This window comes from Channa argus, chromosome 6, assembly GCF_033026475.1.
Source record: "Channa argus isolate prfri chromosome 6, Channa argus male v1.0, whole genome shotgun sequence".
Classification (NCBI taxonomy): Eukaryota; Metazoa; Chordata; class Actinopteri; order Anabantiformes; family Channidae; genus Channa; species Channa argus.
The window spans coordinates 14,326,819-14,353,962 of record NC_090202.1 but is presented as its reverse complement, the minus strand read 5'-3'; the positions used below and the strand labels follow the sequence as shown (position 1 = coordinate 14,353,962).

The 27,144-nt window shown below is 35.6% G+C and overlaps 1 protein-coding gene across 1 annotated transcript in view; it reads left to right on the top strand.

The window, feature by feature from the left end:
• Positions 1 to 23,883, top strand: part of rasa2 (RAS p21 protein activator 2) — a 30,613-nt gene extending 6,730 nt beyond the window's left edge. The window contains exons 3-24 of the mRNA XM_067507705.1: positions 2,799 to 2,902; positions 2,993 to 3,087; positions 4,881 to 4,957; positions 7,688 to 7,771; positions 8,350 to 8,422; positions 8,543 to 8,619; positions 9,174 to 9,275; positions 11,588 to 11,741; positions 12,040 to 12,188; positions 12,648 to 12,762; positions 13,350 to 13,424; positions 13,686 to 13,809; positions 14,099 to 14,205; positions 14,298 to 14,381; positions 15,048 to 15,125; positions 15,630 to 15,703; positions 16,058 to 16,164; positions 17,302 to 17,384; positions 17,834 to 18,042; positions 19,562 to 19,665; positions 20,564 to 20,744; positions 20,912 to 23,883. Coding sequence (XP_067363806.1) covers positions 2,799 to 2,902; positions 2,993 to 3,087; positions 4,881 to 4,957; positions 7,688 to 7,771; positions 8,350 to 8,422; positions 8,543 to 8,619; positions 9,174 to 9,275; positions 11,588 to 11,741; positions 12,040 to 12,188; positions 12,648 to 12,762; positions 13,350 to 13,424; positions 13,686 to 13,809; positions 14,099 to 14,205; positions 14,298 to 14,381; positions 15,048 to 15,125; positions 15,630 to 15,703; positions 16,058 to 16,164; positions 17,302 to 17,384; positions 17,834 to 18,042; positions 19,562 to 19,665; positions 20,564 to 20,744; positions 20,912 to 20,942 — 2,287 coding nt within the window. The 3' untranslated portion in view covers positions 20,943 to 23,883. The remainder of the gene's footprint in view (positions 1 to 2,798; positions 2,903 to 2,992; positions 3,088 to 4,880; positions 4,958 to 7,687; positions 7,772 to 8,349; positions 8,423 to 8,542; positions 8,620 to 9,173; positions 9,276 to 11,587; positions 11,742 to 12,039; positions 12,189 to 12,647; positions 12,763 to 13,349; positions 13,425 to 13,685; positions 13,810 to 14,098; positions 14,206 to 14,297; positions 14,382 to 15,047; positions 15,126 to 15,629; positions 15,704 to 16,057; positions 16,165 to 17,301; positions 17,385 to 17,833; positions 18,043 to 19,561; positions 19,666 to 20,563; positions 20,745 to 20,911) is intronic.
• Positions 23,884 to 27,144: the final 3,261 nt, after the last annotated feature.

Below are 27,144 nucleotides of genomic sequence, written 5' to 3'. Positions count from 1 at the left end.
GTATCTTTACATCTTAAATATAGAATGGTGCTTAAAAATTTCTAAACCTTTTAACATTTTCTTTATTTCTTTAATAAATATGACTTGATACATGATCAGAGTTTGCCTGAATTCGTACAACTAGATTGATGGAACCCAATAAATCATATATGACAAAACCATTCACTTATTCAGGGATTCTTTGAGAAAAAATATCTTGTTGCAAATATTGTATTTGGCAGTAAAATGGTATGTAAACCCTAAACATTTCTTGTAAATGCCAGGCTTTTGCTGGCTCAGAGGAAGTACAATCCTGAGAGACTTATAATGATGACATTTCATGGGCTGTATACCCTCTTAAATGCATCAGATAAACTGTTTCAATGTAAAGCCATCATCTGTCATCATCTAATGGTGCTAGCAAGGGCAGTTTTTGCTTCAAATACTATTTGCAGTAGGTGGTGTTTAATACCATTGTATATTGTTAAAGTTTTTATAAAGGAGAATAATAAAGAGCTTGGATTATTTTAAGTAACAATACATCTTAGATGATGTTGCAGAACAACACAAAAGTGAAGTAACAATTGGTGTAGCACATTCATTTCTACACGTAGAAATACCATAACAAAATCAATACCTTTTTGAAAAAGTAATGAGCAATATGTAAGTCACCAGATTGTCCTGGTCCAGAGGCAGCAAAATCATGATAGTGCCAACACCAAATGGGGAAAAGGTTTTTATGCTGGAATGCACTTTTCAGGTGTTGCCATATGCACTTGCAACCCCAATTCCGAAAAGTTGGGAAGATGTGAAGTGATTTGCAAATCTCATCAACCAATATTATATTCACAATAGAGCATAAACAACATAAACTGAGAAATTTTTGCATTTCATGGAAAATATTGGCTCATTTTGAATTTGATGGTAGCAACAAATCTCAAAAGTTGGAAGAGGGGCAACAAAAGGCTGAATAAATAATTGCCACAAATCAAAAGTTAATGGATGACCATTTGACAACTAATTAGGTTAGTCGTTTTTTCGATATGCTGCTGCTATCAAATTCATATTGAGCTATTATTTTGCTAAATTTTTCAGTTTCAACGTCTGATATGTTGTTTATGTTCTATTGCCAATAAAATATGGGTTGATGAGACTTGCAAATCATTGTATTCTGTTTTTATTTGGTTTATCTTCTCAACTTTTTTGGTAGGTTTTCTCAGACTCACACCGGATTGTGATCCCATGAATCCCATTAAGTGATTCCTAGAGGCTCACATGCTTTTGTCACAAAAATTAGATTAGATCATTGTCCTTAGATGAATGACCAAGTGCATTGTTTTGACTCTTATGTTAAATTAATGTCCCTTTTTTTTAGTTTTAGTACACTTTTTATAATTTATTTGCCAAAATAGATATAAGGTCTATAACGTTTCACAAATGTTCTAGGGGTGTCATATTTAGGGAAACTACATAATCCAATTGCTTCTAAAAGTCCTTGAGTGTTTTTGAAAAGTCTTTAACCCTGAGGCTTGCATTTATTTTTCTGGGTGTTGCAGACAGTAATGTTATAACCTTTGTAGACATTAGTTGGCCGTTAGCGTTAGGAGAAGTAGAACATCTGTAAGATTAAAAATGAGAATAACAATAATCATGATAGTGCCAACACTATAACAATAAGTCGCATAAGTTAAAACTATTTTTATTAGTTAATCCGTTTTGTGACAAGGCACAATTATTACATACAATAGTGAGGTAGTGCCAAATTTGACATGTTTTCATAAAACACTGTTTATAAAAAGTCATGCTGTATTAAAATGGTCTTAAAACATCTTATATATGTTAAATTTGGCAGAAACCCTGAATATTGAACTAGTGCACAGCATGCTGGGATTGGCTTAAGCCCCATACAGCACTCCTTTAGCAGATACTGTATAGTGAATGGATGTTTAAGTCTTTCCTTCTATCTGTCTTGCTTGGGTGTCAAGACAATATTATGTTGGAAGTTTTCACTAAAATAACATGGCAGCATATTTAGAAAATTACAAGTTTTGGAGAGAATAGATTGTAAAAATGGACAGATTTAAACCTATACCACTGAACAAGTATTTCTCTCAGCTCTTATGAGTCATGAGGGCACCCTGTGTTGTTCACCTTCTGCTCAAACAGTTCATTTCCTTGTAAATAAAAATAAATAAATAAATCCTGCTTATACGCAGATATGACAATGCCATTGCACATAGGCTGGAGCACAATGCCATGTTTATTCAGTAATCTTTTTTTTCCTACATTTTATAAACACACCTTTGTATGACAATAAATACATGATTGACAGCAGTACAGTACTTAAGGGATTTCTCGAAGTGCTGTCAAAGTTTTTATTTATTTCAACTATAAGCATAAAAACCTATGATCTGGATTGTTTGAAACTAAATTCTGATTGGTAGCCTTTGAAATAAATTACATTTTTCCAACTTCAAGTGAATATGTTTCTAATTGAAGAAAGCAAGAAATTATTCTAGTAATTTTCTGGTCAAATGTTTAAAACGTTGTATGCAATATCATTAAATGTTCCAAAGTTAGGTTACACTGGTGTTGCACACAGACAGTAATCCTGATAAACCCTGATAAGCCTCATGCTTTATTGTGTTAGCATTTGTTGCACACTTCAAAAAAGGGATCTGCCTATAACCACTTACCTGGTCATATTTTAATCACATATAAACCTACTACACATAACTATTCTCACATTCTAACACAACGTTTGTGACCCAAAATATGCTATGTTTGATTCTAAATGAAATGTCTGACTTTATTTACAGCCCTTTCTATGGAGAGGACTTCTACTTTGAGATCCCACGCCCATTTCTGTGTTTATCCTTCTATGTTTATGCCAAGAGCGTTTTCCAGAGGGACCTACCTGTTGGTAAGTAACATTTAAACACTTACACAAGTGTATATATTCTCATCTTAATGGATGGGTTGTAGTTTAATGCCTGTGTGATTGTCTTTTCAGGCAAGGTGTCAATACGTAAGGATGACCTGTGTAAATACAGTGGGAAGGAGCACTGGTTAAGCCTTCAACCTGTAGATCCTAACTCAGAAGTCCAGGTAATTTATAGGAAAATTAAATGTTTTAAATAAAAAAATTGGCATGTTACAAAGGGAAATTCAAGTCCATTTGCTTTTAAGAGATTTAGAAGATAATGCCCTTTTTCCTTTTCTTGGGCATCTTTGCTGCTCAAATGAGCAGTGTGAACCATGAAAGTTTAAAGTAGAAATAGTGATTTCATTAGTTTTCTGAGGAAAACAAGGAGGATTATCTCCCTTTATCCTTAGTAAAATTTAAAACATTTTGGATTTGACATTGGTCTTAAGGTTTGATAACAACAAGGCACCACACAACTTTTAATTCAGGGAATACATGCTTTTATAATTTGCAGCACCTCCAACATAAGCAGGAAACTCACTCATCGGTTATTATTGTGAACATCACTATTTATGCCATCTGGAAAAAAGCAGTAAAAGCAATGTAATACCTAAATCTTGCATAGTGTTTCAAAAGTCTTGGTAATACTTATGAAGCATTTGCCACCATCTCACTCCATAACACATTTTTTATTATGACTACGTAACTGGTCTGCTTCTATACAGAAAGTTCTTCTTCTCATCTGACCAGTGTGTCATGATGCCAAAGTATCAATATTGTGATGAAGTGCCCTTTGAGGTTTGTCACCATTGTGTTTAAATAGTTGATATACCAATGTGGCATCGGAATTAGGATATTTAATAAAAATTTGTTGCAGTTTTTTGAAGTAGTTACGTTGCTTTTGTAGGGCCCGCTAATGATTTTGGTTGTGTTGGGTGAAACTACAGCACACTACCACTTCTGTGCTGCTGTAGCTAACATGTTGACTCTATCTGCCATTAGCCCACGCCAGACTATTCTGGGTATGTGCTTTTACACTGATTCACTCACAAGTAGACACTTTCAACTGAAAAGTGAGTGGTCGAGGTGTTTTTAAAATGCCTCTCTGTCTTTCTTTGTAGTTAGACACTAGTTGTGGATGTATTTTGTGAGATACATTATTTCACAGTCCAGAAAACTTGCTGAGTTCATAAAGAAAATTGCAATGATTACTGCACACATTTTAGATTATAATAATAACCTGAAAGAGAGGAATAGTATTTTTAATAGGGTAATTTGCTGAGGAGATTGACTGATTGATATAGATTCGTGGTAGCAATATATTTTCTTAAAGGCCTATATTGCATCAAAAAGAACTACACGCCATCTAAGCCAAGTGCTGAATTGCAGAGACAAGAGTGCAAGTGTGTGGGTGTTTTGTTTTTCGCTCTCTCTCTCGCTCTCTCTGACGTGCTCTCTCTCTCTCTCTCGCTCTCTCTCTCTCTCTCTCTCACTGACACTTCCTAAGGCAAGACCAGCAGCCTTCACCACATCCGACCCCGTAAAGATCCTTTTGAGTGATGACAAATTTCACAGCTGTAGTGGCTCTTATCACACATAGTGCCTCCATTAACCTAAAACAGCAAAAAACATGAGGCACAGCTGGGCCATAGATCTTGGAATAGGACCAGAGAATAACCGGAACAATTTTGATATATGAGAAAAAATAATGTGTGGCATTTATTTATTGCTTTATTTATTTAAAAATGCAGTATTTTTATGTATTTGTAGTAAAAAAAAAAATAATATTAGTGAGGTGGGCAGAGAGATTTGGCATCTGGCCATGATTGCATTAGCACATACTACACTTTTATCTTGTTTCACAACCCAAGTATTAACTTAAGATTTGACTTTGTGTCCCTATTTTTACTGAGATTTCTTGATACTAATTTGTCAACTTCTCACGGGTCTCTCTTCTTGCCTTCATGTTCAACAGGGAATGGTTCACCTAGAGATGAAACTGAATGAAGTGATCACCGAGAATGGCTCAGTAGGTCAACACTTACTTGTCCGGTGAGTACCCAGATTTCCTTGTTGCCTGACATGCTCCCTCATGAACTGAGAATGTTTGCAAAAGTTTGGAATCTGTGAATCTGCTTAATCTTACTTGGAGACCATTTAAAAACCAAACAAGTTCTTTCCAAATTGCTTTACATGAGAGGATGAGGTGTACATGCCATATTTGGGTGTGCTGTATGTGTACATATAGAAAGTATAGGTTGTGACAACTAAATAACTGGAATGTGTCACATCCAAAAAACCCTCAACTATATGGAAAGATATAAATTTAATGGACAATAAGAAATCAAATGGAAACACATGTACTTGCAGGAAATTGACAATTATTAATCAGGCTTTTAAATTTCCTTCACTTGTGTGATTTGAGATCGTGAAACATGTCAGTTTTTCTGAACAGCCTAAAAGGTTAAAGAGTGTATGTCCACACTATTTCCAAAACAAGCAAAGCTTTACTTCACAGGTAATAACAAGAGCTACACTTTAGCTCAGTGACTCACAAACACATGAGCTCTATCTCTCCTTTTCTGCAACTGTAGTGTTTATGGCTGGACAAGTTATTTTAAGTTGTCTATATTTTCTCAGTGATTATAGGCATGACTTTATTAAATTGTGTAATTTAATAAACATATCTCAGAAACTCTAAGAAATGCCTTGTTTGTTCCTTCACATAAAACTGCAAGGACAATCTCTTAACAGCTTAGACAGAGTTTGTGAAAAAGCAACCAGAAAAAGCTGTTAAAGCTGTTTTTCAAAAAGCAGTAATTTGTGATGAGATTATATCACTTCCCAATCTTGGCTCTCAGTGGGTTGTTTTAGGTTTTGTGTGTCATAATATTACTTTATCTGTCACTTTTTATGTCCCAGCTGTACATTTGACTTGAAAAAGTTTGCTACAAGCACAAACTGTAGCCAGATAATGACATGAGAGGATGAAAAGAAAGTGCTCACTGAGGGATTAGGCTGAGCACAAAGTGTGGATATGTCTGAGCCCATGCTGTTTACGTGTGCTGTGTAGCACCCCTCATTCATACTTGGAGAGCAGAGTAATGACGAGGAAGTGATGGCATCTGAACAGGAAGCCTGCGCTTCTCACACTGCAACCGCTGTGGTTTTCTGCTGCCGTCATTCACTGTGTCACTCAGATTGTTTGCTTTAACTGTAATTGCTCACCATATACGCAGAGATAATGAACGCTTCATTTTTTTCTGTACATTAACCTGACCGTAGATTTTACATAGGTAAAAGCATGTATTTCCATCTATATCTGAATGCCACCTTGTAGCATAAGTCACGAGAGATGGTCATTGCATAGCTAGACAGGGTTACGTTTAGAAAAAGGATGTGAAGGATACCATAGGGAATAGTGTCATGACACCCTGGAAGATGATGCACAAACATCCTGACATTCGCTCTGCTTGGCTTCTCCCCCTGGCTTCACTTAGCAATAGGCTGAATTCATTCTTACTCTCTGGTGACTTGAGCTTAGCAGCCACATCCTGTTTAGAGTGCCTACAGTGTCTGTTTGTTGTCACCTGAAACACCCATGGAAAAAAGCCGTGGTCCCTATGTGACACAAGACGACCATGAGGGCAAAGCACTATGTCTAAATGAAGATTGTAACACAGCAGCCCAATTGACAGTCTAATGGTGACTACTCCATGTTTATTTGAAAATTAAGGACTTGGCTGAAATGCCTTTCTTTTTCTTTTTTCAATTGTGATATTAACAACTAATGCCAGATTAAGCAAGCCTGAGCAATGAAATTGGACAAGTATAAAACAGGAAATAATTTGAATTGGAACCAAAGCTATAGCAATATGTTAGCCTTTTGAGTCCAATGTTGCTTCCAGGCCTCTTTTTTTATCCTTTAAAGCACTGTAAGACATGAATTAATGCAACAGCAAGAGCAAAGGAGCCAATAACAGGAAATGCACATTATCCTGTATGTTTTGTGTGATTTAAAACTTTTAATGAAAAACTAAAATTTGTCCTGAATAACCATATTCAAACACTATAATATAACTACAACATGTATCTTAATTAGCAATGTGTAAAATATTGTTTTGTATTAAATGCGTCACTTAAGCCTCATTTTAATTTGGGTAAGTTTTGAAACCAAAGTTGATTCCAGTCACACTGGTTACATTTTCCATAGTGGTACACGTACCTCACCTGAGGGCAATGCACCAACACAAAACTTGTCTTTTGTGATTTTCATCTCGTTCATAAGTCACAAATGTCTATTTGCTGGGAAACTATTTTTTTTTCAGTATGTTACGTGGTGTCTCAAAAAAACACTTATTTGTGTCTTACTTTTTTATTTTTTTAAGTGTCCTGTTTTAAAGAAGGTGTTTTTTTTTTTTTTTAAGCCATTGCTGAGCTAATGCAGACCATCAAGGGTTAATGGCAATAGCATTTCAACTGAAGCATCTGTTGAACCAACAAGTAATTATTTACTGTTGCTGTTCCCAAGGGACTGTGTTGAAAGCTAATCTTTCTCAAGGTCTGGGTCACTTTAATTGCTTGAAATGTTAAAAGTTTGAAGATGATCAGCTTCAAAGTAGCATTTAGAATAGAAGACTGATCAAAACCCTGCTGCTAGTCTATGTAACTGGAAAATATTTCTGCATAGTAATGATAAATTAGCACTGTTCTAATGATTATTGTTTCTTGTCTATGTTGTGTCCCTGTGCAGTAATTGCTTCCATTGTATCACCCTTCTAGGATAATAGAGTGCCAGGGACTGCCTTTGATAAGTGGACAGAACTGTGACCCCTATGCTACAGTGTCACTCGTTGGACCTGCTAGGTAACTCTAAATACACACATTAGAGGAACAAAAGCATACACATATATTCTTTGAACGTTTCAAGTATAGAAGCAGATTTTTTTTTTTTATATATATATTGATTTTGCATACATAATACTGAATGCTGTGTAGGGAGTCTCCTCCCAGTTGTATCATACAAGCACTTTTATCATACAGCCATTTCAAACTAAAACTTTTAAATGTTTGTTGAAAATATAATTAGTTAATAGACCTCACACTACCTCATATAATTAATCCTGTGTGTTTTGTCAGACAACTGTGAATGTGTCCTGCTCTTCAAGGTAGCATTTGAGCTTGGTTTAAATAATCTCCATGATGTATTTGATCCACTCTACACCAAACTGCAGTACCTAATAGGAACTGAGGCATTAGTAAAGCTATTTTCATAACTCTAATCTTGAGAAAGCTGATAAAAGCCATGAGAAGTTTTAGATTAAGTAGAAAAAACGTCACAACTTGGTAGAATCTTCCAAATATTAAAATATGCTGAAATATTTTATTATATTTTTTATATATTATAGTATTTTCATTGAATTATGTAATAAATATATTCCTAGGTCTGACCAAAAGAAAACTAAGGTAAAGAAGAAAACCAGCAACCCTCAGTTTGAAGAGACATTCTTCTTTGAGGTAAATTGTGCAACTACAAATTTTACTGTATAGGTACATTCTGGTTTTTGTTAGTCAAATTACTGTTATATTACTTGAATGGGGCAGAGGTCAGTAAACTCATCACATGTTAATCTTCAGGTCACACGGTCCAGCAGCTATTCTAAAAAGTCTCATTTTCAAGTGGAGGAGGAGGACATTGAAAAACTTGAGATAAAGTAAGTTGTTTATTTCCCTCTCATATGTGCGTTTTACTTTCTGTCTCTGCGTCTCTTTCTCTTTCTTTTTTCTTTCTTTCGTTCTTTCTCTTGTTCCCCATCTATGGTTTTGACAGAAGAAATATGATTTCTTAACAACTTGAGGACAAAAAAAAGTGAATTTGGATCTGGTGTGTTCTGACTACTGATAGAGAGCCTTGCTTTCTGGTTAAGGATATGTGGGGCTTCCGTCACAGTGGACTCATAGCTCATTGGGTAAGACTAGACAGATTTTAAAGGTAATCACTAATGCATGGTTTTGAGGTTTGGATTTGAGGTGGTGTCATTGCATGGGTATTGTATTCGCTTGCACATATGCACCAGCAGGTAAGCATTACACGGTAGTGACTCTGATTTTATCCCATTTGCCTTATTGGAGTTGGGTTGTTGTTGTGTTTGTGCTGAACACACAGAGCAACTAAAATGATGTCTTACTTGTGGTTTAATGTAGTTTAAAGTCATATAGTCATAGATGAAGTAGTCTGTTTCAGTTTCCATCCTCTCTACCTTTGCAGAGTTGATTTGTGGAACAATGAAAACCTGGCTCAGGATGTGTTTCTGGGAGAGACACGGGTTGCTGTCAAGTTCCTGCTAAATGACCATATCCACAAAGCCTGGTAAGCACCAGACAAAAGAAAATGTCCAACATTTCCATTCTACTAGAAAAGTAAATGTATACAGATGCATTAAACAGATATGAACTATTTCTGTGACATATTTTCTTTTCTTGACATATGTTTGCATACAAACATCACGCCTCTTTATCCTATGATCGCACCGCTTCATTCATATCCACTAGAATAGATCAGGCTTTATTATGTGACTAATTTAGGTACAAAATTAAAAATGTTTTGTGAACAGGTAGGCTAAGACATGAACATGATGAGGAGCAATACAAATGGCAGCAAGAAGCAGCGTAACATAGAAAATGAATCTGTATAAATGCATAGCAGCATTGCAGTACACGCAGTATAATCTCCCATGGATTGTCTTAAAAAGCCAAATGTTTTTCAAACAGGATTTAGCAGAACTAAATTATTTTGTTCTATATTAACACTTTTCCAGCTTTTGGCGCTCTCTCTCTCTCTCTATATATATATATATATATATATATATATAGATAGATAGATAGATAGATAGATATATAGATAGATATATATATATATATATATATATATATATATATATCTATATATATCTATATATATCTATCTATATATATATATATCTATATCTCTATCTATATATCTCTATCTATCTATCTATCTATCTCTATCTATCTCTATATATATCTATATATATATATATATATATATATATATAGATAGATATAGATATACATATATATATATATATATATATATAGATATAGATATAGATATAGATAGATAGATAGATAGATAGAGATATATAGATATATATATATATAGATATATAGATATATATATATATTTTTTTTTTTTTTTTTTACACACACACACACACTAACACACTTATGCTTTTTGGTCTGTCAGGAGACCGATCTCTGTCATGAAATGTATTAGATTGTTGTCAATAAACAAAACCAAGTCAGATATTGTGTCGTTCACTTCACTGCCCAGTCACCTTTCTCCTAACCAGATAAGGTTTCTACACTCAGGAGGTGGAGCGTCTTACTTTGGGGACTTTGATTGCTGCTTATCCCATAATGGCTCTTTTCTGTGCCATAATGGGGTGATCTGAAAATCTTCCTGGATTTCTCAGTGTTTAGCTGTTTTTTCCAGTGTGTGGGTGTTTCCCTGGTTTGCGTCAGTGTAGGTGATATGAGATTATGCCAGATGGCAATCTGTTGGTACATGAGGGCTGTGAGTTGAGTGCGTGGGTGGCTTTTTGCATGTTAGCAGTATCTCATATCCTACTGTATGTTTATGCTGGAAATCTTCCATGCTGCACACAAAGACTGCTCAGCTTCATAAAATCAGTAAAGGTTAACTTTTGGCAGCTGTCTGATTTATATCCTGTATATGCTGAAATACAGACTGTTTTGAGTTTGAGCTGTTTTAGTCTGTAGTTACTGTAAAGCATTCTCTGAATGTAATCATGTATCCTGATAATCCATTAACATTAGACCTTAATGTCTTTAGACACATAATTTATGTACTTTGAATGCACCGTCGTCTGTTTTAAGTTTACTAGTACCTTTATTGCCTGGTAAAATTTGTTGTTAACATGCTCACATGTCTCTCTATTGCATAGTTTTCCGGTCTATCCAGAAATGTGTTGTTTTTTTGTTTTTTTTTCACAATGTAGTAACAGTGGCAGACAACAGCAAAACACTGCGCATCTTTAACAATTTGCCCAGTTTTTCTGCTCAGAAATGTGGGAGTTTTAATTTTGTGTGTAGAGACTCTTGTTTCTTATTCAGCAATTTTTTTTATAGTATTTGTGAGAAAACTGTGTTTGGGATAATTAACCATTTATTATTTAAAACTTTTTGCTGATTGGATCCTACTGTAGGTGGTCCTTTTTGTCAGTTTTTCCCTGTTCTCTTGGATTGATGGTCTTGCAGTGTGATGTGTCAGCTTTTCGATCAAAAAATGTCAAATTTCTTCAGCTCTTGCAAGCCACTGGTCATTTGCTAGTTCTTTGTAATTGCATTTTGTTTTTGTTAGGTAATCAGTCACATCCTAGTATACGTTCTTCAGAAAAACTACAGAAATGTATTACCTTACAACTCCTCTTAACCTAGTAATTGTTGCTCTACTCAGCTGTCATTTTTACAGCTAGTTTCTAGTGTGCTGATCAGCTGGTTTCACATCAGCAGGCTGAACTGTTTTGTAAATCAGGAGCAATTTGGTCTTTCGGTTCATGGGTCATTGTATACACAGTATATTCTATTGCAGTTCTGATGAGCGCAGATGGCCATAGACTAAATAGCAGTTTGTTTCAGGTATCTCCTCCAGCCTAAAGGGAATGGGAGCAAGTCAAAGTCCGATGATTTAGGATCCTTGCGCCTGAAGCTGACCTACATAGAAGACACAGTGCTGCCATCTGCCTGCTACACTCCACTCTGCAACCTGCTGCTCAAATCCCCTGACGTGAAGGTAGGACGACAGGTCAAATTACAGGAAATCCTAAGAAGGAGTGATCTTTAAAAGAATGTGTAGATGTGTGCATTTTCTAGTTTCAGAGAATTAAAGAATCATACACACTGTACTCTGACACCATTTTTTGAATTTGTGGAGATATAGCTTTAAAATATGGGAAGAAGTTAAATAAGGAATTTGTAATTTGAAATATTATTTCTTTTATACTTCGTTGTGTAACCTTTTTTTCAATTACCTCTGTGTATTTCCCCTTTTCACCCTGTCCCCTTCCATTCTTTGTCTTTACTGTTGTCAGCCCATCTCAGCATCAGCAGCACACATCGTGGGGGAAATCTGCAGAGATCGATACGAGGCTGTTCTGCCTATGGTCCGACTGCTGCTCCACCACAATCGCTTTGTGCCTTTTGTCTCTGCTGTGGCAGCGCTGGAGCTGGACAGCACTCAGTGAGTACTCATATTGTACATTCATGACACACAGCACAGATACACATGGTGAATATGAGTAAACACAGATATAAATAAATATCAACACATTGTTATTTCTCGTATTCTTAAAGCTTCCATGTTAACTCCCGTTAACTCAAGTTTTTATTTATTTACTTTGGTGGGACTTTTACAGTTTCTGCCATGATTTCTTATGTTTATGGTAATGTCACCAAGTAAAATATAAAACAGAAAGTAGCTCTGAAATAAATTTGATAAACTTCTAATTCATAAAACAAAGATCATAAAAACACAATAATTTGTCTTCTTAAATGCTGGAAGAAACCCTTTTGTAGTACTTAAACACATGTTATCCCAGCATGTCCCAAAACCTGTCACATGGTCTTTTGTCAAGAACTGTGGTCAATAATGGTTTTATTGTCTGGTTGATGTTTCTAGAAAATTTCTTTGTCCTTACAGGGAGGCTAACACTATATTCCGGGGAAACTCACTGGCAACACGCTGCATTGATGATATGATGAAGATTGTGGGAAAGAAATACCTGGCGGGTACCCTGAAGCCTGTAATAGATGAGGTATGAGTAGGACACACACAGATAGCAGCACCAACACACCTGGTGTTTATGCCAAAATGGGCAAGAGTCACTGAGGTCAATACGGAAAACTCTCCTTGAACATCTGCCTTTCCACTGCAGACTAGCAGATATGCAGACTTGTAGTCTTGGAAGTTCCTAAAGGTTGCTGCATCATCCACTTTTATAACATGCTTTTTTAATAAATTCTCATAAACGTTTGTTTTAAAAAGAATAAAACCATAATATACCAGTGGTTGCTGTTAAGTAAATGGCTTATTTAATACAAATTTGAGTTCTTTGACATGGCTGTGTTTACAATATTTATTCATCATCTGATGTTGTTGTTTAACAGTTAAAGGAAATGGAAATAACTCCACAGTTTGACAACAGAAAATCTCCATATTTTTCTTTCCTTTCTTTCTGTCCCCCTTACTTATGCCATAAGCTTGTGGTCACCACAGCAGATTTTTAGCCACTTCAGCAACTGAACCACTGCTGTCTGTAAACCTCTAATTTTGTTATTGTTCTTTAATACATTACACTAAATATTAGTGGCTGTTTTTTCTGTCTCTCTTCATCTTTTATAGATTTGTGAATCCAACAAAACATGTGAGATAGACCCAATTAAACTAAAGGAGGGTGACAACGTGGAGGTCAACAAGGTAAAAACACTGTCTCGAAGAAAAGCAGAAAATCTTTCGATGTTATGTTATCAGGCTGATACTTGTGAAACCAGGACTGCATTTAAATGCTTTAAAGCTTTACTATGTATCACATTACCTCTTTGGTGTAGGGCTACAGTGAATCTACTCACAAAAGCAAAGCACAACATCCATATGATTGAGAATTTTAGTGGTCTTTAACTTTTAAAATACCCAGTTTCCTCTCCTTTTTAAATCTATATGTTTTTCTTCTCTCTGCAGGAGAATCTTCAGGGTTATGTCCAGAAAGTCTTCTCCTCCATCACTGAGTCCAGTGCGAGCTGCCCTCCACTTATGTGTGATGTATTTAGGTCACTGAGACACTTGGCCTGCAAACGCTTTCCCGGTACAGTTGAAGTTAAAGATCATATAAGAGGGGAAAAATAAAATGAGCAAGAACAGCATTGTTAAAGGAATATAACACAAGTTTTATTCCAGGCTTTTTAATATCAATAAAAGGGTGAAATGGATTAATTTATGCCTTACATATGCTCTAACACTTGTTTTACACTAGATGGAGCCAAATTGCCAAGTTTCACAAGAGTTTCATTCTATACTTTTTAACTCACTTGATTTTTAAATTAGCTTATTTTAGAAAGTGTCATTAATTGCATGTCCTTTTATTTTCTCTGCAGCTGATCCCCATGTTCAATACTCAGCTGTTAGCAGCTTTGTGTTCCTGCGGTTTTTTGCTGTTGCTGTTCTTTCTCCTCACACCTTTCAACTTCGTTCCCATCATCCTGTAAGTGCATCACCCCAGCTCTACAACTAACAATTTCATACATAGTGCATTGTTGTCGTTGCACATTTTTATTAATTTTTTTTTAATTTTAGGATCCTGAGATTTCTCGCACACTTACACTCATCTCAAAAACAATCCAGACTTTGGGCAGCTGGGGTAGTTTGTCAAAAAAACTGGTAAGATAACTTGTAGTATATAAAACAGTATATAATCTGGTGGTGGTATAGTTTTTAGTGTTAGAGTTATCATTTTTTTACACAATCGCCATACAGACACTAAACCCAAGACTGAGTCTTCTCTAATTAGGTTTGTTCAGTTGTCATCCTGCAGCCTGGTTCACCTTTTTTATTAATGCACTAAAACACATACTTCAAACACACTACTCCACAAGTTGACATATTTCTTCATTCCATAACCAGTGACCTTTTGTATTTTTGAACATCAACAACATTACATCAAATGCTCTGATTCTGTACCTCCTTGTATTGTGTCTTACCTAACTGCACATGAACAACATTTTTGGTGGAATTACAGTGACTTTAAGAGTGTGGACAGTATTTACAAGGGACTTGGCTTTCAGAATAAAGAAACGTCACACAGTGTAGCGTTGTCTGTCTGGTGTGCTTACTAATAGTTTTTGGAGGACAACAGAGATTTATGGCATCAAGGAACAAGTAAATCCATGCTGCAGGATAACTGTTAACATTGGATATACTTAATTTAAATGTTACTGTAGTTAATGGTGAAAATGGGGCTTGATGTTTGCTGTTGTGTGATCCTACTAAAATCTTAAATAATTTAGTATTTTCAGATCTGTCACACAGTTTTTTTCCTCTTCTCAGTCTAGTTTCAAGGAAACTTACATGTACGACTTCTATAAATCATTCCAAGAAGACAAGTGTATTGAAAAAGTTAAAAAGGTATTTTCTTAATATTTTCTACAAATTAATATGAATATGTTTGCATGTATGTACATGTTTAGCACAAATTGAATCCACAATTTTATTTAAAATGCATAACTTATTATTAGACTTTGCTTTTGATTTTTGATTTAATATTTTAAATAATACTACAAATGAAAATTCCCCAAAGAAATCTTAGAAAATAATTGGACTAGAGTAATATTATAAGCATATCTCCCTTACTTGCAAGACTGAAGTCACTTGGACTACTTTTCCTAAATTAGAAATGGTTCTTTTTTTTTTGGTTTGGCCTTTGTTGTATTTTTATATATATATATATATATATATATATATATTTATTTATTTATTTATTTATTTATTTATTTATTTATTTATTTTTATTTTTTTTTTTAAATCAAAAATCAGATGTTTCTTCTTTTAATTTTTATAAAATGTATTTTAAATGAAGTTGTTGTTAAAGGATACCGACATTACATTACAATTGTTAATCCTGTTTTTCAGTTTCTTGATGAGATCTCCTCTGAAGTCAGCAAGGAGTCCAGTGGGCTGGAGGATGCAGTGGTTCTCAAGGAGGGGTGAGTGTTTAGTATCAGTAGGGAGGCAAAATAAAAACTAGATAAAGACAAAAGTATGTGGCTTCTTTTTTTTTAACCACTCATCCCTAGTAAATGTACATGGAGTAGTATGTGTTTAGATTGGGTTTAAAGATTTAACCATCAATACTTCACTTTAACAGAGCAGATAAAAGAAAAGTAGGTTTTCTACCTGTAGTAATATTAAATAAGAATAGTAAGGAAAATGCTGGCAGGCCGGAAGTTAGACCTTAGACGTTTAGAAATAATTTAATTTTGCCCATTATGTTTCTTTGCTTACCTCCAGTGAAACACAATTTATGTTTCTGATCCTTGGTCTTTTTTGTGTGACTACAGGGAAGTACATAAACGTGGTCAGGGTAAAAAACCCCTTGGAAAGAAAAACTTCAAAAAGCGATGGCTCAGAGTGACAAACAGGGAGCTCTCGTACCACAAACAAAAAGGTGAGACTAATTTCTTTCATGCAATAATCCAAACACATTATTCATCTGAAACTTAAATGTTAAAACTAGTGAAGACGTAACTTAAAGGAATTATTGATTTATTACTTGGATTTATTTGAAATAAGTTCAGTGTTTTATTGCACATGAATATTGTCGTCTTTCTTAATAGAAAGTATGGGTAGGAGATCACATAAGTATAAGAATCACAACCAATAATCTTGTGTTCTTACCTTTGGATTTGGCTTGTAAACTACAGCCTGATTAGAAATGGCAAAAGGAACAGCCAATCCACAAAGATTTATACTGTATTAAATTATATCATTTTGTTGCTGGGATGAGAGTCCAAAAAAGATGACATTTCTTCCACCTTATCCTATCAGATGTATTTTTTTGTTTTATATGTTCATTATAAATGGTGACAAATCCTTCACAAAGTAGTGTTAAGTGGTCAAGTGTGTCAAAAGAGTAAATGACAATGAGTGGTTTCGATTAGCAAGATAAAATAGCTGAACAACTACTTACAATCACAAGAAAAGATAAGAATATAAATAATTAAAATAAGTTTTGAAATCAAACTGTTAATGTACTCTCATAAGTTCGAAGCAAATATAATTTTTAAAAAAGTTGATTAATGTTGCATTAGAGGCTGACCCATCACTTGGGTTGAAATGGCTTTTGAAATTGTTGTATTTTTGGCAGCTATAGCAGTTGAATTTGCTTGTTTCTGTAAATGGTCTGCACTTACAGCATTTTTCTGCTTTAGCGGTACCTAAAAGCCCTTTACAATGTTGCTTCTAATTATACTCACACAGTTTCTCACCTGACCAAGAAAAACTTGGGGTTTAGATCAGGAATCGGATCATGATTGGTTGACAAGCCCATCATTTGCTGAGCCACTGATTTCATAAAACCTACTGTATATTTTTATATATGTGTGTGTATTTATCTATCTATAGATAGATAGATATCTATAAAAAAATAAATAAACTGCCCCATACGCAGCAAGCTGTGATGCACTGTTTTCTGACACCTGTCGATTTTAACCAGCATTACACTGTACTTTTTTTTTTTTTTTTTAATAGATCTGATTATTATTATTGTGAACATAATCTTAACAGAATCACTTCTGTGTTCCAGGAAAAGAAGCCATGTGCATCATCAGTGTCAAAAATATCCAGGCAGTGGAGAAAGTGGATGAAAGTGCCTTTAACCGCAAAAATGTGAGCCAGTTCCCCTTTAACACCCAGTTATCACTTCTAATGTGTTGACCTGTTACAGTGGAAGTTTTATTCCCTATGTATTGTATTTGAAGTCTTAAGTTTAGATTAGTACTTTCTGTTTTGGTCAAAATTCTAAATTCTGAGGAAATTTGAAAGTCTTTGAAAATTCTTTTGCTCCTTAAATGAAACACATTTATTTGATGTTGAGTAAAAATCCCTTAATTTGGGTTTGTTTATTGTGATTAAAACTATTCTCAAAACTATTAAAACTATTCTTGTTGCATTTGAAATATTAAAGGCGTCCAACATCCAATGACCGCTCTTATTATACTGTACTATTCTGTTTACTAATCTGTGGGTTATTATTTTACATATTATGGAAGTTGTTTGGAAAGGGTATTTTAAAGAGTGGATTGGCTCTTAAACTGCTCTGTTTCTTCCTGTGTCAGCTGTTTCAGGTGGTCCACTCAGAGAAGCCTTTGTACGTGCAAGCAGGGAACTGTGTGGAAGCCAGTGAGTGGTTGGAGGTCCTGGGTCAGGTCACTCGCTGCAATGAGGGGCGCCTGGCCACCTTCCACTCTTCAAATTACACTAAAGGAGCCTGGCAGTGCTGCAAAAACCAGAGTAACAATGCCCCAGGCTGCAAGCCCTGCACGACGTGAGTGTTCTCCCCACATCGTTACAGATGAAATTTTTCTTGACAACGATAGAGTATTCACTATTGTTGCTATTTTCTGGGACGTGTTGCCAATGACAATAAACACTTAATAAAATGGCTCACTGCTGTTTTGAACCCATGCCACTGGTAGAAAATCTGACCAACCAAGAAGATGCTCAGGGCAAGAGCAGAGCTATGAGTAATAAAAAAACAGATGTGTTGTAAGTGAACATTTAAAAACAAACTGACATACTCACTCTAAAAGGACAAAAATAAAACTTATTCCACAGCTAGACTATTTTAGTGACAATGTTTAACAGTAGCTGCAAGACGTTTGACTGTTTAAGAGATTGACACTTGTGCAAATGAAGGGTGGTTTAGTTAAGTTCATATCTCAGTGGTTTGGTCATGATTTTTGGTTCGGTTTGTTTTGTTTTTGGTAAAGCAGTAAAGGGCACTGCCTTTATTTGGCAAAGAAGTTAACTGTTTCCTTAAAATTCAAGTAAGAACATAAAGAACAAAAAACAACAGACACACACCATAACATTACAATTCAGATAAATGCTATTTTCAGTGCTGTGTATCAGATAAGGGGGTAATATACTGTGGCTCAAGCACTTCAGTCATTCGCTCCTGCATCATTCACAACAGCATAGGGGTCCATGACTTTTGCTCTAATCCCCATTGATATTTTTACTATGGTTTTTTGCCTTGTCTATACCTGCATGGGGAGGCTGTTTGAATGCTGCAGGGAGAAGTAGTTTCTCCTTACCTAACTTTTACCCAGTGCTGTCAACAGACACAGTGAGGTGATGTTTAATATATTTAATATATATTGATTCATAATATAGACAGTATTGTTGCTAGCGTAAGCCACACATGTTGCACAGTGCTTGTACATAGTCAGTGTTTTATCTACCACATTTTCCCCCCTCATTGTCATAAGTAAAACTGAATCCATAACACTCTTGTACAGCAGACTAGACTTTCCATTTTCATTGCTCATTACACCCTCACTTCCATGGAGACACAGGAGTCTACTTTTCAACAACCATTCACATTATGTTACAGTTACACATCGTTCTCTATCTTGCATTATCAACTTTTTACACAACTATCGAAAATATGTAAGATGGATACATTAAAAATAACATTTATTTTTTATGTAGTTATAGATTAGTTATAGATTTAAGTTCCGTACTTTTTGTTTTCCAGGACTACAGACTACAGACCTTCTCCTATTTAGGATAGTTTAATTTGGTCTTCACCCTTTTAAATATATAGTGTAATCCCAGATTTTAGCATAAACCGTCAAATACGTTATCTCAAAAATATTGATTTCCTACCATGATAAAATAAACACCAGTAAATTACATAGATGCATTTTGTAATGCCTTTATGTTCAATTGTATTTACTCACAACACATCGAGCCAGAGCTCGTGTATATATATATATATTTTTTCTTTCTTTATGATCTCATTTGCTGGGAAAATCTTACATTTTTCTTTCCTGTTTCAGCATCTTTATGCCCAACCTGCAGCTGGACATAGACTGTGATCGGGAAACAGAAAGAATTTTCTCACTTCTCTCTTCAAACAGCTCCAAGCTCCAAGACATGGAGGGTTAGTGCCTGTTCATGATTTAGCATTCGATTATTACACTTGTTTTCAAGTGTCAGAAAAGTGTCTCCTACCATTATTGGATTTGTGCATCATTATGTCATTGTTAGAGAGCCATCTATCCATTATCCTGTTAAGAGTCACAGTGTAGCCATTGTGAGGTGAGAAGGCAGTGCACACTTTGTACAGGATGCCAGTCTATCTTAGGTCTGTGGAGATTATGAGCAATAAATAAGTAGAATGATTTGGATCCATGCACCTTTCTTTCCCATTTGTAAGTTACTTTTTATACAATCTTACATATAATGTATTTGTCCAGGTTTAGTAAATGGGACAAGACATATCATAGTTTTAAATTTACACTACAAGTATTCTTCGCTCACATTTACTGAATCTTCATGGAGCCCAGCACATGGAAAATGTACCCAAAATAGGCAAGATGTATAGGCCACATTACAGACATGACACGTTAACTTTATTACTTTTTCTAAATCTGGGTGAATGTGTATAACCCTCAACTGTTGCTCTAATGTAAATTTTAAGTCTTAAAGTGCCATCACAACACAAGGGTTTAAGAGCCATGTTGGATTCTCAAATTTTCTCCAAGTTGCTAGTGAATTATTTGTAAGACTCAAGGCTTTCACCATTATAGATCTGTGTAACAAGTCCTTTAAAGGCTCGTACAATACAAATGTAACAAAAATTTCACGGGCCAGTATTTGTCAGCAGAAGTGCTTTTCATATGGGAGGATACCTTCAAAAACAACCCTCCGTTCCAACATTAGATTTGAGGGGGCTATTTTTCTAAAAGCAATTGTACCTGTTCATGTTACAAACTATTTCTGATTGAATAAAACTTTTCCAATAAACTGCATTGTATGATTTCTTTTCTTTTCTGTAGATGCATGTGCCAGTATGGCAGTGTACCAAGGCCCTCAGCGGGAGCAGGAGGAATACTCCAAGTTCACCATTCAGGAACCCAAAGAAACCTTTCAGACACTCAAACAGCTCCGAAACATCATGGAGGAACTTCAAAAGCAGCACAACGTCAGGAATGACACCATAGCACAGTACGGCAGCTTGTAAGTACGCAACACTTGTATAATGCCTGTAAGTTTGTTTGTGCTTAACTAACTTATTTTAGTTTATGGTTTTCCCTTCATGTGCATACATGATGTGCTGTTACTGCTGCAGTCACACTCAGTCACAAAAATCGCTGCTCCTCCTCAAAGAACTGTCTCTTTTTCAGGGACAACCCAATTGTGGGGAAAACCTCTTAACCAGGGCAGATGGGTGTGGCCTGACGCAGCCACACCAGCAGGTGTCTGTACATCACAGAAAGCCTAAAGGAGCCTCAGGAGTCATCCCAGCAAAAGAGCGCACTCTGTGTCTAGGAGAATGACTTCCAGATGTCAAGAGTCCACTACAGCAGTAACAGCCTAAGACAGAAACCAGAACAAGCTTGTGAGCTTTTCCGGGATCTCTCCTCAAAACAAACTCTTAGGTGTTGTCTTTTTTGCTTTTTTTTGGGGGGGGGGTTCCCCCTGGCAGTGTGTTGCTCATCTCATCCCACTTCTCTGCGTTGTAGTTCCCTTTTTAAAGAGACTCTTAATTTATCTCCTCTTTTACATCTTCAGCTGTATGAAAAAGCATCATGGGAAAGTGTGTGAATAGGCTGCTATTTTATTTTTTATTCACCCAGTTTTATATCAACAGCTGTGATGATGCTCTCCCAGACTTTTAACCCTTTTGCTCTGACATCTGTCTCTAGATTTGATTGATAATCATGACCTTTCTTGAGGGCTGTCCTCTTCTTATGCCCCTGTAGTGTCCTTTCTCGTCAGAACAAATGTGTACATGTATTTTCAGAGTACAGTTTAGTAGATAAAACCAATCTGCCTTACTTGATGGAGTTTTTTTTCACATTAAATGCTGAGGGAATATTGCAGAAGCACTTTAAATATTTGGAGCACTCCAAATAAAAAACAATTGGATACTTGGTATCAGCTTTTCCCCCTATTGATCAGTTACATGATCTCGAGTACATTTGTGTTTCATTCCTGTATATTGACATTTATAGTCTGTAGATATTTCTTGGCCAAAGACAGTTTGATAGGTTTGACTTGAAAAAAACAATAATTAATGTATTTTGAATACAAATATATAAAATATTTGATTTATGTGTATGTTTTTGCTAACATATCCTTTACTTTTAGTAACTTTAGGCAAGCAGTTTGCATGTGTTCAGTTTTGGACCTTGATAGCACATGAGTGTGGTGTAGAATTGTATTTCCCTGTGATTGTGAATTGTATTGGTACGGTGTACATCAGATCTGTGCTGTCACAGCGAGAGCATCGCTACATTATCTATAGTGGCTAGGAGGAAATGCAGCGAGGAACCAATCAGAAAAAGAAATTACCCTGTGAGGCCAATCACAGCAGTCCTTTTGTTTTTATTTTTCATATCAGCACCATTCCACTTCTCCAGCTGTTGTACTTTATGGTTTTAGAGCAATAGTTTAAAATGTGCCACAGTTGGCTGCAGCACTTCACTGCCGGAACAGTTAAGAAAAGTCAGATTAAAAAAGATCCATAATTTGACAAAAAGAAACAATAACAGACTCCTTATTTAGATTATTTTAAAAGCTATTAAAAATTATGTCTTGCAGAAGTACAGATGCATCAGATCAATACATTAAATGAGTCTGTTAGTTCTCAGAATTTTATTATAATTGATTTTTAACCAGAAATTGATTTGTCCAATTGAATTTATTATATGAAACAGATATGATACTTAAGCCCCGTTTTCAGGCTTAATTGTTTGTCAGCTGAATTATTGGTTACTCACCAAATCGTTGGTTGGTTGGCTTTGCTGCAGAAAACTGATTAACAATCAGACTTCACTTCTGATTTTGTCCTTTCATGACCTGTAATCTTCATAATTATCAGATTTGAACTATGAAGTGTTGAAAAAATAGAAAAATAAACTTAATTTATTTAAACAATTTAACAACAAATGTTTCACATGTAATTCTGATGAAACGGGGTTAACAAAATAATTTTATTGCCTGTGAAAATGTGGTTTTCAGAAGTTTAGTCTTTGGTCCGGCATATATTTCTAAAGCGCATGTCTTGTATATTTAACAATATATTTTTATAGGAAAATGTGTTGTATTTTTTTTTTCCTTCAAACACTGATTTAATGTATTACTATACTGGTACAGTACCTTGTTCTTTGTCTGCAGTGCTTCTTTGAGGCTGGCCGCTTTTTGTTCTTGTCCCTTTACTGACTGTGTGTGTCTGTAGCTGCTGCCAAACGTCCACTTGTGGACAGCTTATTGCAGTGTTACTGAGGTGAATATTATGTTTGTGACATCCCACCAAACTGCAGCTGGCACTGACTTTGTTCTCATGTACCCTGTAAGTGAATTAACTGTTTAATGATGAGACCTAAAATACAAATGGGAAAATTATCCAAAAATAAAAGTTTTAATTTTGGGAAAGTATCACTCTGGAGCAAATTTTAACACCATACTACATACATAGAATACATACTAAGCTAGCATGTCACCTCCATTCTTAGCTTTGATGAGGGCCAGTACACTGTAGTTGACCTCTTCTGCTAGTGTGCTCATCTTCCTTCTTCTTTTTTCCACTCACTGGACCACTAAACATGAACATTTTTAGCATAAGCTTTGTGATGGTGGGAGATTGCCCTAAAACAAAGGATGTGGGTAAGATAAAAGTGTCAATGCAAAGAGCAGCCTGGTAGTTGTCTAAAGTGCATTAGGACAGTGGCCAAAAGTCACACCAGGAAAAAAGGAAAGAAAATTCATCTGTATCTGTATTTTGATTGCATTGAAAGCATTTTTAGATAGATATAGATTATTTTTTTAATGTTCTTATTCTTACTATTTATTATTCATTTTAATATTATAATTTTTAATTCTGGCCAAAAATTGCAAAACTATTTTATTTCCTACCAATCAACTAAGACGGAGTATAAAATTGTCTGTTGAAAGACTTTGTTGGACTTTTTTTAATCCAACAGCGTCTTCTTATTCAGTGTAGTCCACAGCTGCACAAACCATAGGGTATCATCAAAATTTATGGTTGCTGAATGTCTCCATACTGCTTCAGTACAATGTCTGTTCTTTTTATACACATAAACTTATTTTCCATACGTGGTCTTTTCTGTGTCCATTTGAAACATTTTACAATAAACATTTTGACATTGGTTCTCCTGTTTCTATTTGTCTTTACTGTACTTGCACTAAAAGGCCAAATGTTGAGAATTTAATCAATATTCAATACAGTATTTTAAAGGCTAAGCTAAAAGCTGGATGGATGAGCTGAATCTTCAGTTTTATTTTTTGAGACGTCTTATGAAAACAGCAGGCTTTAGTGTCATAATCTGTCATAATCAATCAGATACTTGAGACATACCTGACAAATCAAGATTAAACACTGGGTGAATTAATGTGGAAATGGTTACACACAACAGTAAAAACAAGCAAGGCACCACTCTATCAGGGTATCAAGCTGTGATACACTCTGTTCTGACACCTGTCAATCAAAGAAGGCATTGAAGTTTTTTAGCAGTTTGTGCTACAGTATACAATTTTCCCATCAGCCCCTGCTGTGTAGTTGCAGAACAGAGCAGCTACCCTTCAATCCCCAGATGCATCAGTGAATTTGGGTGCCTTCTTGCTGGTTTAATAGCTGTCCTTTCTTGGACCCTTTTTGGTACTACAGGTAGTCACCACTGCATACTTAGGACATCCCACAAGATGTGTTTTTTTGGAGATGGTCTGATGCATACTTTTCCTTCCTCCAAAACATCAGCATCAATAACTGTGCACTCTGTGCCTCATACTGTAGAGTGTATCTCACCCACTGACAGCTGCCATTTTAACAAGACAGTAAATGGAATTCTGCAGTTTCCACCGAAATGAGCGAAAACGTGTGCAATGAAGGCCTGACAGCAATGCGAGTAGTTTCTAGGACAGCTGATGGCCCAGCATCAGAAAGCAAAAATCAGCGTATACATACCATATATACATTCATGCAATGAGCCTTCATGAGGGCAGTTTGAGAATTGCCTACAGTCATTATCTCATCGTACCAGATGTTAGTACAACCTTATGCCATAAAGACCAAAAAATGCATGTGTTGTTGTTTGTCTAAAATTATATTTGCCTACTATTAAAACCTGCTTTGATCAGATCATTTTGTAATGTTTTTACACAAAAACAGAATTAAAAGAGGGGGTACTTACTTTTAACACGATGGTACACACTGTGAGAGAGAGAGAGTGTGTGTGTGTGTCTGTAGAGTCAATTGCAAAGAGCACTAAGATTCCAAGATTTCACATATTTAAGGTTATACACATTTTCTGACTGATGTTTTTTTTTTTACTAAAGAAACCAGAAGAATAATAAATAATTGTTACAACTTAAATATCAGTTTTACATACAGGATGTAATGAGTTGTAAGCATCCCATTCTGCAGCACAATTTTATTCTTGTTTAAATGAGATTAATAAATAATCAGTTGTACTATCACAGAAGGAAGTGTTTTGTTTCTTTAAAATGGGAAATGTTGTGACAAAGACAAATGTTGTGTCTAAAAACTGAAGTACACTCATTAAGCCAGATGTACATGTGAGATTTTTTACAAACAGGCTTGTATTGAAATTTAAATAATCAACACAAATTAAGTGCCATGTGCCATCAGAAAGAGCTAGTAAACGACTTACAGCCCACACATTCAGGATTTTGTGCTAACTGCAAGGAAAACTGCTAAGATGTCAAACATAAGAAAAGAAGGAATCATTTGTATTAGGACCCCAATATTCATACAGTCATCAACATCCAAAAGTAAACAAACATTTCAAAACTGTAATGAGGGAACAATTAAGGAACAGATAGGTTCTTAATAAAAGCTCAGCCCTTAATAGCCAGACTTCTTAACTATCTAGTACATCACATGTACTTGTTTTTGTTTTTTAAACACCTGCAATAACACAGTATTCCCATCAGCCTCAGCAAGACCCAATCTCTGTTATGTGTTTATTAACAACATAATAGTATGCTTTCTCATTGTACTGAGATGGTGCTCATGGTAAGCATATACAGATATATAGATCAGCTGCTAATCATCCGCTTTTTGGCATTTAGTTTAGTTGGCAAAGTGGAGCCTCACAGAGCAGCTGCTATGGCTGTAGATTTGCTCTATAATATGAAAAAGAAAAACCCATAAAAAAAACAGTGCAGTCAGTACAACTCCGAGTTCACATGGCCACTACAATTAAATTAAATTAAAGTCCCTTTGATCTCACATTGATTTATGAGTTTTGACAAGAAATAACTAGCAGCAGCTAGTTAAATAAATAGCAGCAGTAAAAAATGTTAGGTACAACGTGGTGGGTCAACATGGCCCTACAGTTTCAAAATCTGTACGTTCTTTCCTAATCCCTACTCATGTCACATGAAACTGATTTAGTTCCGTGTCTTCTCTCTAAAAGCTGTTTAATTTGCTTCACTTGGAAAGCCTAAATGTAAATGCAGCCAACATGTTATATATGGAAGAGAAAAGAGAAAACATCTGTTGTTATCCCTGGTTGCGCAGGGGAGCAACACACACTTTGTTTTATTTGTGTCAGGTTGTTTTTCATTTTCCCCTCCTTAAGTTCATTTTTTCCTCATCATAGTTTTCTCGTCAGAGCATTTTTATTTAAACATTTAAACCTGCCGTAGACAGGATCTCCAAACTGTCTAATGAGGACTCATTGTCATTACACTGCAACACGTAGGTTCTTTTTCCCACGTAGCATTTGTTAGCAGACTCTGTATGTAGTAGTACAGAGTAGAGACCTAAGTGTCTGGCACATTATATTCATGCCTGACATGTAGCACAGATCAGAGTGTTTAGTTGGGATGTGCCAGTGATCACAGGGTCTGACTCGCCTCATTCGTCACTGTCCAGCTTTATTGTGGAGTATTGTTACATTATTACTATTTGCCAACACTCAGGCCCACAATGTGCCTCCATGTCTGTGAAGATGGAATACACTTTTCAAAGTATTTGTGGGAAAATATTTGTGTTTTAAGGCTCAGATTTATACTGCAGCATGCGATACCTTCACTCTTTAGGAGTACAATGCTTTGTCTGACAGATACTTTGGGGTGAATATTGAAAATGTAATGCCGTATACACATCACACTGAGGCATGTTCCATTTGACCTCTGAAACCTTTGTACATCTTCATGGTGAACTTATCAAACACGACTCAAAGCTCCAAAAAACTTCAAAACTATGCACATAAGGTTTAGTTTGTCCACCCCATCCATAAAGTCCTCATTACTGTACATGATTCAATATCTGTACTATTTTTATATGCAGACAGTGGCAGTGGCAGTGGATTGGCCACCTACCAGTAACAGGAATGATGCTACGTACAATTCAACATTTGCACAATGT